This window comes from Protopterus annectens, chromosome 4.part1, assembly GCF_019279795.1.
Source record: "Protopterus annectens isolate FY-2018-M chromosome 4.part1, PAN1.0, whole genome shotgun sequence".
Taxonomy (NCBI): domain Eukaryota; kingdom Metazoa; phylum Chordata; order Ceratodontiformes; family Protopteridae; genus Protopterus; species Protopterus annectens.
The window spans coordinates 927,595,065-927,608,350 of record NC_056734.1 but is presented as its reverse complement, the minus strand read 5'-3'; the positions used below and the strand labels follow the sequence as shown (position 1 = coordinate 927,608,350).

The 13,286-nt window shown below is 38.1% G+C and overlaps 1 protein-coding gene across 4 annotated transcripts in view; it reads right to left on the bottom strand.

Moving 5' to 3' along the window:
- LOC122801123 (guanine nucleotide exchange factor DBS-like) overlaps positions 1–13,286 on the bottom strand; it is a 3,406,519-nt gene that overhangs the window by 2,067,538 nt on the left and 1,325,695 nt on the right. For all 4 annotated transcript variants that reach the window (XM_044070650.1, XM_044070651.1, XM_044070652.1 and 1 more), the window contains exon 12: positions 8,049–8,240. In XM_044070650.1, coding sequence (XP_043926585.1) covers positions 8,049–8,240 — 192 coding nt within the window. The remainder of the gene's footprint in view (positions 1–8,048; positions 8,241–13,286) is intronic.

Here is a 13,286-nt window from a genome sequence, read left to right as displayed (position 1 = left end):
GCGAGGGCACTAGTTTTGACTTCTTTTCATTTACTGTGCACCCTAGAGAAATTAGCAACCTTTTTACAAATGCCAGATGCTGTAGAAGAATGTCCTTTGTCTCTGCTTGAATGAGGCAATCGTCCAGGTATGGATATATTTGAATTCCTTTTTGTCTGCAAAATGCAATTACTGGTGCCAGGTACTTTGTGAAGACCCTGGGCACAGTAGATAAGCCAAAGGGCAGTGCAGAGAATTGGTAGTGCATTGTACCAGCTTTAAATGTGAGGTATCTTCTGCAATTTTGTCTGATAGGGACATGCAGGTATGCCTCTTTGAGGTCCAGAGTAACAAGCCAGTCCTTCTTGCCCAGCATGGGTAGAAGCTGCTTGTTACTCTGATGAATTTTGGAATATGCAGGTAAGTATTCAGAATTGAAAGGTCTAGTATGGGCCTCCAGGTCTTGTCCTTTCTGGGTACCAGAAAGAGTCTTGAGTAAAATCCTTGTCCTTGTTCCTGTTGTGGTACTTTTTGAATAGCTCTCATATCCATGAGAGCTGTAATTTGTTTTTGTCCCTCTGCCCATTGATTTTGTGGCAGGTCTGGCATTCCTTTTAGCCTTGGTAAAGTATGAAAGTGGAACCTGTAACCTTGAGTCACAATATTCAGAACCCATTTGTTTTGGGTGATTGTTTGCCAGTTTTGAGAAAAAAGTGCTAGTTTTCCCCCTAAGGGGGCTTTCAAAAGGGATGAGCTTGGCGTACGAAGGGGAAAGTCATTGTGACTGTTTCCTGTAAGGTTGAGACTTGTCCTCACCTTCTTTTGGAGTTGAGGTGCCCCACTGTCGTTGTCTATTTGAGCCTTGGGGTTGAGATCTACCTCTTGGGCGTCTGTATCTGCCTCTCGGTGGTCTGTCTGACACTGGAAAGGACCAATTCTTTGTTGGCCAATTTCTGTTAACCGAGGTGGCTGTACCTGTAAGAAATCCTTGACTGTTTGCATAGGTTTAGCTTTATACTCCATTTTCTTTAACACCTCTTCTGCCTTAACACAAAACAAGGAGCATCCAATAATTTTGCCTTAACATGATCTGGTAAACTCTGTTCTTTTAACCAAGCATGTCTTCGAATCACAGAACCTGTAACCGCAGCTCTACAAGAGGCCTCTAAAGAATCAAAACCACATTGCAGGGTATGTTTTCCCACCTGGTCAACTGCATGCAATAAATCCTGCATTTCTTTACAATCAGGAGCTTCTGAGCTTGCAAGCATTTTCTGTTTTAACTGAGCCATTAAATATTGTTGGTATTTAAGCATGTGAAACTGACAATTTAAAGCTCTTACTGCTAAAGTTGCAGAAGTGTATACTTTCTTCCCCCATCTATCCAAAGCTCTGGAATCTCTGTCAGAGGGTACTGGATTTTTTGCAATGGAAGCCTTAAACCCTTTTGGACCCTGGGAAATAGTTTCTGGATCCGCAGAAGGGTTTTTGTAAACAAATTTGTGAGAGTCAGGGACTCTATAATACTTGTCTGGCTTGGCTGGAGCAGGGGGCAAAGAATCAGGAGATAAGCTAGATTCAGAGAACACATCATCCACAATATCTAGCACAGGCGGAATAGCCAGGGATCTGTGCTGAGGCAATAGAAGGAAATCCCTGAGCCTTTTCTTGGATTCTGAGTAATCCTGACTTTCCCAGTGAAAATGCTCCCTCATGGTATGCAAAGTTTCCCCAAAAAGAGTAATCCTCAGGAGGAGAGGCTGAAGGGATAGATTCTTCTCATAGGGGGGTAGAGAGTATCCCTGGTCTGAAGAGGAATCAGAGGAAATGGAAACCTGATCACAGGAATCATAGTCTGTATCCTGCCTAGGCCTCTTCTCAGGAGGGGGATGGGAACCACTGATTAGAGTAATGAGGTCTTTGGCCATTTTAAGCATCTGTTTCTTAGGCATGGAGGACTGTCCAGGAGAATGCTGTACTTGTTTCTTTGTCTTTAACGGTACCTTTGTCTTGGCTGTTGTTTTAATGGTAAATTGTGAAGGTCTGAAAACACCCTCAGAAGCCGATGCCTGCTCAGCGGCTCCGGACCCATCTGAGGGATTAGTTTCCATAGGCCCAATACCTTGAGTTTCCAGAGGCCTAGTTGTCTCCACGTGGGAGTCGGAAGCGGCCTGTGGCTCTGAGGTAGTGGGTGTCAGGGGCTGCGAAAGCGCCTCACTGAGAACCGGCGAACCAGTGACTGGCCTAGAAGAGGTTTCATCGTCAGTTTTGGACCTCGGATGCCTGTCTTTATCCTTGCTGTTTTTTTGGTATTGAGGCCATCGGTTGATCTGATGGCATAGTATAATTGAACCTTCAGCCAAAGTAGTGCAAAGCAAAATCAAAACATCTTTTTATAGTGCGTTTGTTGAATCTAGCGCAAAACCGACAACTAGTGACGTCATGATCAGGGCCTAGGTATGGAGTACAGTAAGAGTGGAAGTCATTATGAGGTATTTGCTTCCCACAAGGAATACAATTATTAACTTTTTCTGACATTGGTCTGAGGCAAGAAAAAAGTTTCCCCAATGGGGTACTTCGCTTTATTGAAGACTTCGGATCTGAAATTCGACTTTGAAAATCTCAGGAGTCGGCCGACCGGCACTTGCAAACTGCTTCTGCTTCGGGCACCGCGCGGCAAGAAAGACTGAAGAAAATGGCGTCGGCTGCATCTTATACACCCCTGGTGCACTGACATCAGGGAAGAAGCGACAGCACCCGACGCCAGACCAAGACTTTGGAACTCTGGCCGACTGCGGGACCACCTGATGGCAGGATAACCCAACTGTAATGACTGCAGCAGTGTAACACGATGAACATCTGCTAGTTAATGATACCACATATACTGAGCCTGTGGACATAGCTAACCAACTGGCTGACAGGTTCTGTGAAAACTTCACTCCCCTGTCCCCACCACACGTACCCCATGACATCCCTACCACCTGTTCCCTACCTTGTATCTCTAAAGAGCAGGTCACAAATGCCCTCTCTAAGGCCAAAAACACAGCATCTATGGGACCGGATAACATCCCAGGCTGCATCTTACATGGGCTCCAACATGAATCAGCTACACCATTGGTACTTTTTTCAGTCATAGTCTACGCACCAGCTTCATACCAGCTGAATGGAAAACAGCCACCATTATTCCCTTGCACAAAAGTGGTGCTTCCACTGACCTCAGAAACTACAGACCTATTGGCCTGACTTGCCTTACCTGCAAGGTCATGGAGTGAATCACCATGGACCTTATCAACAAAGATATAGGTAATCTCCAAACACCTGACCCTACTCAGTTTGGATTTGTCAAAAGGAGATCATGCCTGTTAAACTTGGTGGACTTCAGCAAGGCCCTGGACAAGGGGAAATCTGTGCATACAGCCAACCTGGACTTAGCCAAGGTGTTTGACACTATCCCTTACTCAGGCATCATTGACAAACTCACCCAGTTACGTATCAACCCTTATATCATTAGATGGTGTGCTAACTGGCTCCTTGATAGAATTGATATATTCTAAATAGGGGAATCCACCTCAAACAGCAGACCTGTAACCAGTGGTGTTCCACAGGGATCAATCCTGGGACCTCTACTGTTTGGACTCTATTTCCCGGAAGTGCAAACAAAAACTAAAGGCCTGTGTCTGACAAAGTTTGCTGATTACTTCAAACTGGGAGCTGTCACAGAATCTCTAAATGATGTCAACATCCGACAAGATATTCTTGCACAAACAAATGATTGGTGGCAAAGTCATGGCCTTGAATTCAAGGCAAAACAATTTATTATAATTTCTTTCAGTAAAAGCGATATTCCTACTAACTGCCACATCAACAGCAACCCCTCAAGTACGCAGTCAGTGGTGAGAGACCTGGGCACACAGGTTGACAGCAACCTTACCTTTGACCACCATGTCTCCACAGTAGTAAGAAGGGCATTCCATATTGCTCATCTCATAAGTAAGGGCATTGCCTCCAGAAAAAAATAAGTTATAACCTCCCTGTACTCTTCCCTCATCAGGACAATAATCAAGTACAATGCCCCTTTTGGTATGTACCTGCCACAATTGGAGAAAACACAAAGGTTCCTAACAAGGAAAATTCAAGGTTTTCAGCATCTGTCCTGTGGGGAATCATCTGAAATCACTGTCACTTTATTCTGTTTCAGACAGACTACTCAGAGGAGATCTCTGCCTTGCATACAAGGCAATCTCTGATGCTGCATTATTGGAAATGCTGCATGTCTTTAAGTCAAATGGTACCTGGGTTATTCGCTCTAAAGACCTCAACCTGGTACATGACATTAATAAATCCTGCTGGAGGGACAGATTTGTCTCCCAGAGGTTACCACACCTCTGGAACGGACTCCCACTTCATGTCAAATAGAGCACCTCATTGGCCCTCTTCAAATGCAATCTGGACGATTGGAGGGGTGACCATAAACTCACCTCAGCGGTTCCACCAGTGTCTTTCTCTTGGACAGGGGCAATAGGTGGTGATCATAGAAATAAGGGCAAGAACTTGGCTAGGCTTGTAAGTCCCCTAGAGCCATTAGCCTAGTAACTTCCTATGATCTTATGCTTTAGAAACTCAGTTTAAAAGTATCATTTAATAATGTCTTAAGTTGCTAATGAGGCTGTAGTTCTCCAAACACTGATATTACTCTTTTATTGCAGTCATGTCTGTGAAAAATTTATAAGAAGCACTTGAGTGGATCATTTTCTAGATTTTGATAATCTTCCTGTGACTGACTGGAAAGCTTATTACTGTTTTGCACTGTAATTAAATTATGAAACATGCAGCCAATGGGATAAAACTGTTATCTTGAATAAGAAATATATACTGCTGCAAGAAAGTGTGCTGAATTTTTTAAATATATATAAATAGGCAGCTATACATTTGACAGCACTGTGTGTAGTTATTTCTGTTTAATTGATTTCCCTTTGAAGCTGGTCTATGCGTGGAGGAATTCTTTACATCTACATCAAACATAATGTTTTTTTCTTAAAGCCAATAATGACAGAAACATAGGTTGATATTTAGGATACAACAGGCAATTGGAGACCATTCCTTGCTATAGCCCTCACATTTATTTAGAAATAACAGATACATGCAATCATGCCAGCTGACCTGTAAGAAGGCCATGTGCATTAAGTAATTGTTAAGATTTAATTTTCTGATAACCTTAGCCTGGTACAAATCTACATTTTCCATTGGCTATGGTTTTGGACAATTTACTATCAATATGTCGAAGGTCAGAATAATTTTCTGACCCACATATCAAAAGTAAACCTCGAAATTCAAAATATAGAACAAGTTATAATGTTGAATCAGCTGAACAAATTCAGCTGATTTGACATTGTTTTCGAAAACATTACATGATGTTAGGTATAGCAGTTCACTTTACGTGACCTAATATACCTAACATCATGTTTTTGCACTGGGCCCCTTGTGCCCCCCACACCCCCTGTTAACTATATATTCCAACTCCGAGATCACACTACAGTGAGGAAAGGGATGAATTTCCCTAACCACACTGTACCACGATCTCTGTACAATTCTTTGAGTTTATATTAGCGAATACACATTGCATTCGCTAATATAAACTTTTGAACATTGAGATGTTCACCCAGATGAAACTTTGAACATCTGTAGTTTGAAGTTTTCATATGGGTACATCTCAACTTGAAATTTTAATAATAAAACTTTTTGGACGCATGCACTTTCCTGAAGGCACATAGCATGTCATTAGATAGCAGGTTAGGAGGGTGTACCAAACTCCTATGCTCAGTAGTTTGACCCACAAGCATTGAATGAATGCAGCTTGAAAGAAAGAAAGAAAGAAAGAAAGAAAGAAAGAAAGAAAGAACAGCAAGACTATAAAATTATATATGTGACTGAATTACAAGAAAACCCATCTGTAGATACTGGATAGAGAGGATGTCTAGGCACAAAGGTATGCAAAAAATGTAATTAGAACTTACCTTAGAAAGTGTTTTCACAAATCAGCTTATATGTTGAATACATATCTGTTGCATTTGACTTTGAAGTTAGTAGTTTGAAGGTAGTAAAAATGCAAACCCTAACTAAAAGTGTGATTCTGGGGGAAATAAATGCTCAGGGGTGAAAATCAAGTGGAGCAACAGCTATTAATGGATAATAAATGAATTCTGCTGAGAAGTAAAGAAAAGTTTGTAAAATGTGACGTCTGCTTTTTGTTATATTTCTTGACTGAAGTAATTAGTTACATTTGCAGATACCGCATTTAAACTTGCTCAGGAAGTAGCCATAATGCTGACTAAGTAACAGATGTCTGATGTCTGAAGCATAACGGAAGAATTAAGCTGCTGAGCAGAAAATGTTGATTAACAATCGGTACTAATAGAAGTTAGCGCTCATGGAAAGAACATAGGTTCATTAGTTCATAGGCACTTGATAGGCTATTGGTCCATGAGGATCTTAAGAAGCCTAACCATGCAGTTCATGAAGTTTATTAGCTGTAATATTTTAAGCAACATTAATCCATAGCCACTGGTATTTTAACCCAGAGCACTTTGTAATTTAAGCATGAATGACCAGAGATGGGCAAACATTTACATGTTACCTCTATCCATAAGGGACAAGGTTGCTAAACCAGAGATGAACTTCCACTTTCTCATCCAGTCATCCAAATTAAGGTTGAATGGAGTATGAGACATACAAAAGTAATCTGATCTGACCTCAGAGCTTTATTTAGAGATGAAATGATTCCATAGATGTAGTAATCTCTTTGAAACTTAACTATCACTACAGTATGTTCTGTTTATTTTGCAGAAGAGATTAACATCTCTTGAATGGGTGTTTTTGCCTCTATGGGACTTGTGGATGTGCAGTCTGTCTGAAAAGATGAGGTCGGCAGATGATCTGTAAATGAGGCACAGATTGCCCCCTCAGTAGTCTGTATGATACTGAGTAGTAGGACAAAGCACTGAGATGGTCTCTTATTTAGGCCCTTTATTCTCCTACTGAGGAAGTACTGCAGTCATTTAATATTTCAGCTGATTGGTCAGGTACATAACAAAGGGGCATTATACCCAATGATTAGCCTAATAACTACATAATGCAATGAAATGATTACTATCAGCTGTGCACTGAAAAAAGGCTTTCTTACAATAAAGAATACATGATGATCAAATGACATGGTCTGCCTAGGTTCCCAGGTCCCTAACTAATGGATCAATATTCAGGGGTGTGTTGTCAATGTAATAGTTAAAGGGGACATCATGCCTGCTGAAGAAAACTACTATACATTTTTTGGCATTTAGTTTTAAGGGTAAGTGGTATTTCCTTGACCTGTATCCTCCTTCGCTGTAACAATGACCTGACTAATTATGTATGTTCTTATAACTGACCATTCTGCAAAGTTACTGCTATATTACAGTATATAATAATTATATAAAATAAATTACAAATAGTAAAAACTCTACTGCCAATCATTAGCAGACCGGAGTTTCGCTGTGGCGACCCCTAACCGGGGAAAAGCCGAAAGACAAACAAACAAATAGTATACATATACAAATATTTATAAAATGTATTTAAATATTTATTTCAATATATTTATTACAAATAGTTCTGAAAACATACATAGTGGCTGCTTTTTTAACAGTGTGCAGCTTAACCGAGAAGATACTTTACTAATGCTGTTTACAGAATAGATACATATCACTAGCTGTTACTTTTGGCCAGTTACCATGCATATATCCATTGTATATTTGCTTCATTTTTGTATATTAATTTGGTTGCTTTCCATTACTGTTATAGCATCAAATTTATTTTTGTCTGTACCTCTGCTTACTAACTCACCATACCTAAAATTCAAAATGTACTACCTTTCTTAATTGCTGTTCTTGTTTTATTTTCCCGATTTATAGTGAAAAGAGTCTTTGGAAAAGAACAACTTACCCAATCAACAAATGAATGAATGAATAAATAAATGAATGGACAAATAAAGGACAAAACATAGACCATTATGACTGTATATTACATTGTTTGCCACATACCTTGATATCTGGGGTCATAATGGTCTCATACTGAATATAGAATTCCACTGGGTTGCCAAGTCCATGGTCAGTCTCAGTTTCCATGAACTTCTCAAGGTCCTTCAGTGCAGCTTCAGCACCCTCTTGCGATTGGCATTTGTCAATTGCTTGAGATGCCAGGAGGTAGATGCCTGCTTCACACCACTCAGCAGCCTTAATGGAAAAAAATGCATATTAAACAAATTAATTTCTAAAAGAGACCAGCAAAACTCAGAGAAAATAAAAATGATACTGCTATAGTATGTACTCCATGTATAATTACAAACTACAAACATACATACTGACACTCACACATAGTGTGTTTGTGTTTATTGTGTACTGTTGTTGATAAACCTGCTTGAAAGTGATGATGCAAAGTTGGCTGAATTTTGCATTAAAAAACCAAATATTTTATCAGTAACAATGCTCGTACATTACATATATTATTACCAGCTTGGTACTCAGACCTCTCAATTGTTACAGATTTTGGATATATATATATATATATATATATATATATATATATATATATATATATATATATATATATATATGTATATATCTATATATATATATATATATATATCTTTTCAGTCTTGATTTAACCCAGCACATTTTTGTTCGTCTTTTCAGACTTCATTTACTCTTACACAAAATTTTCTGAAATTCCGCCATAACACAAGATCTTGAAGCTGCTTAGTAAATAGAACACTAGAATATATTACCCACATAAGGGTGGCAACAATAATTTAAAAAAAGTGGACACACATGTTACATCTTCCTTTTTCACAAGCAAAGATACATGGACTTTGTGACATAGAATTTTGCAATATAATTGACTGAAGTCTACAGCTTTCATGTCATGTCTCTGATAATGCATTTCTGTCATTCAGTTTTTAAACTTCTGTTTCAGAGTAAAACCCACCATCCTGCTGGATATGGAAAGAGTTTTATGCTATTTGGTATTCACTTTTTATACTAATTAGATGCCCTGATTTTTGGAGAAATATTCCTACTTTTCAAGAGCCTTTGTACCTACTTTCAATGTCAGTAGGTTGAGAGGTATGGTTGTAGTACCTAGGAGAGGATTATATGTGGTTTAGGAGGTGACACATGATTTTTGATATTTCTGCAAGTTTTCCTATAGTTTGTTGACTGCTTGATTGTTAAGTACACATTTATTTGTATGTGTTTGATTTTTTTTTTTTTGTTGATTTCTTGTGATATCATAGCTTGTGTTTTGCAGGTGCTCTTATGAGCTTTCAGAGATGGTATAGCTTGAAGAAAAGGAAAAAAAATAGATTTGTGTTTTGTTTTTATTTACTTATCTAGTTTCTCCAAGTTTGTGCAACCTTAGTTGTTTTAGATACTGGTTTGGGAGTTAACCCCCTGGAGTAGAAATCTATTTATGTTTTATGTGGTGTTTAATAACGACAGTTTCTCTGCTCACTTTTTTAAGATCTGCTGGGTGATGTTTCATGTTGCTGTGTATGATTTATAATTAGAGGCCTTTTCTGACTGACATAGAATTTGACATACTGGTTTCAGGCATGTGTTCCTCTGCTTATATAAGATGTCAGGATGATATGTAAAGTTTGAATTCTGCTCCATCATTTGTATGGAGAAACACAGCTAGGAAGTGAAATAAATAGATATTTTACACCAAACTAGACAGAAAGGTACTGTAAGTTGCTGCTGTTGTCTTTCGGCTTTTCCCGGTTAGGGGTCACCACAGCAGAACTCCGGTCCGCTAATGATTGGCAGTAGATTTTCACAAACGCTGAGGTGCCAGCTCGCCGTTCAACCCTCAACGAAGGCACGCCCATTTACACATGTCTTTCGAATGCCAACCCAACTGCGGGGAGAACATACAGACTCCACACAGAAGACACTCCCCGCACTCCAGCCGAGAATTGAACGGGAGAACCTCTTGCTGTGAGGCAACAACGCTGCCGCTGCACCACCACAGAATTTGGAAAAGCAGGGATATCCAGAAAACTGATTGTGGCTGAGCTTGTAGATCTCTCAGAACAGTGTTGTTATAGAACAGAAATTAATATCACATGCCATGCTTTATTCCTGTGCATCCCCAGCTTACAGAATGACCTCAAGGATGACAACTGTACCCTTGATATTCTTTTGAAGACAAGGCTAGGTGTTGTTTAGATTATACTCTACAAATAGCTTTGGAATTAAGTGGAAGGGAAGTAATGCTGAAAAACACAAACATCCAAATAAGATGTATTCAAGCACAATATTTTGGAAATGTTGATATATGGGATGTATATATATTTGTGTATATTCTTATGTATGTGCATATGCATATATATATATATATATATATATATATATGTGCATATGCATATATATATATATATATATAAAACTAACTATCTATATATATATATGTATATATGGTTCTACTTCATATCATCGAAATTCAAATCATCGAGACCAAATTGTCGAAAACTCATTTCGTCGAAAACTCATATCATCGCATCTCAAATCATTGAAAGCTATAAAGCAACTAGAAATAACATCACAGACACTGTTTACTACATTTATGCAGGGGGCAAGGCCCCCTGCAACCCCCCCACACCCCCCGTACTTAAATATACCAACTTCAAGGTCTTACTACAGTGGGAGTTAGGGAATTACCTTTTTCCCCCACTGTAGTGCGACCTTGGAGTTGGTATATTTAATTACGGGGGGTGTAGGGGGCGGAGACCCCCACATGGGTGCAGGAACGTAGTAAAAACTTTGTGGAATGTTATTTCTAGATGCTTTATAGTTTTCAATGATTTGAGATTGTATGATATGAGTTTTCGACAAAATGAGTTTTCAATGATTTGGTCGCGATGATTTGAATTTTGATGAAATGATATTTCGATGATATGAAGTGAAACCATACATATATATATATATATATATATATATATATATATATATATATATATATATACACATGCATACATACACACACACATACATAAATACACATATGTATATGTATATTTGATCACAGTTAAAAAAGTCAACATATCAAAAAACAGACATTCAAAAACTGACCTAAAAAGACTGACAGTTCATAATGTTAACACATCAAAATACTGACACTCAAAATACATAAAAAAAAAAAAAAACATTTGGACCCATATAAAATAAATTGTTAAAGAAAGGTTTAATTCTTTGATGATTTTATTCTAAAAGTACAGTAAAATAAAATAAATAAAATCTCCAAAGCCATAGCAGTACCATAGCGCATGGCTTTTCTGAACAGTGGTTGTGTTACAGAAATGATTTTTCTAAGGTCAGATGCAGGTTTAGGGTTAGGTTTAGCATGCATTAGTAAGGTAGGTATAGGAGCTTCAAAATTCTTTTAAACTTTCTTTTTCCATTTATACATCTTTGAAAAAATGTCTTTTTCTAAAACAGATTCATATAACTTATTAAAAGCAGACCAGCATTTGTAAATACACATACTATAGGAGATTTAAATTTAATTTGCAGATGCCTTGCTCTTGTCTCCATTAATGACACAGTGCACCTATCCATGACATTCCTTTTCATATCCATTTGTGTTACCATTCATTCTCGCTATATTTTTAATTTTTACATCTTTGACTCATTTTTGTATTGGAAATATCAATATGTTTGGCTAAGTCTTTCAAATCCTTATAAGTATCTTATCTTGTTCTACAAGCATCCACTGCCTTTTTTAAGGTTTAGGTCTATTTCAACAGCCTGCACGTCATTTCATCATTTGCTTTACCACACTTTTCCTCATATTTATGACGCATGCTGCTCACCATATTAGCAGTCTTTTGCTCTAGTCCTTAGCTCAGCAACATTAGAATCTATTCTGCATGAAAGACTACGTGCCCTTACAAAGAACAAATCATTTCTAGCTTCACAATAATTCCTGAACTTCTCCATAATTATCACTATTTTATCTTTCTCCTCTTAAAGAAAAACAAAAAAATATATAAGGCTTCTTCAAGGTAAAATGCAGTGGTAAAGCACATTGTATCATTTTAGGCTTCTTAGCTAATTTGCTTCCATTGGCAAATATATTCAATTGATTTTCCAAAGCTTTTAGTTTTCTTTTAAATTTCCACGCAATCAGAATACCTGGCCACAGCAGATAGACAATTTGATATAAATGAACTCAGCTGTGTATATAGCATGATAGCCCGACTCATCCAGGAAGCAACCAATAATACCCATCGCTGTGCCATTTTGGGACAGCTTGACTGGCTTGCCCTATTTGGCATAGTATGGGACAGCTGGGTATAGATCAACCTTTCTTACTTCACTTAAACACATTTGCTATTCCCCCATCATTCTGACCTTACATATTCTAGCACCTCTAATCTATCCACCACTCCCAACTACCTGCAAGGTTGGGTACCACAGCTGCTAATGTACCATGACCACCTTGTGGAATAACTTCTCAGCCAAATTGGAGAACAGTGTTGCATACCTACCTTCAAATCCTCTTTATGAGATTAACAAATTAAAATCACACTTCAAAACTTGCTAGATACGCCTTTGCAACCCCCCCTCTAATACCATCCACTCCCCCCACCCACTACCTCTCTCAGCCCCCTATCAACAACCTACTCTTAGCAAGCTTGGCTACTCATGTTCCAAGGCTACCTACCACATAATATTAACTTCTTGTAGCAACAACTACTAATGGCTGTTATGTACCTCAAAAACAGATTGTATCAATTATTCACTGATGAATCTCAACTACATTTGTAACCATGTTTAGTATATGTCACCATATTTTAAAATTGTACTATGTTCTACAGCTGTTTTACATCTGTTTTCTTCTTGCCTTGCATCCTTAACTGGACTAATGTCTATATTTAAATGCTATGTTTTTTAACTGTATAATGCAAATAATACTTAATGTGGAGCTTTTCTCCCTAGCCCTCCGCTGAAAATGGACCTGTGTCCAGTCGGACTCTCCCGGTCAACAAATGTAAATAAATAAATAAATAAAATAATAAATAAACAACAAGAAAAACTCAAAACTTGTAACAAAACCAGATCCATTGGCAGGAAAGAACATCACCTTTATTAGAACAACCAAACTGACTAAGCGCTTTCACCCACAGTTGGGCTTCATCAGAGTCAGTGTAAAACAACCCTAATAGCATTTATATATCAATTAGTACAAATTAATTAAACAAATTAAACTCTAAATTGTTA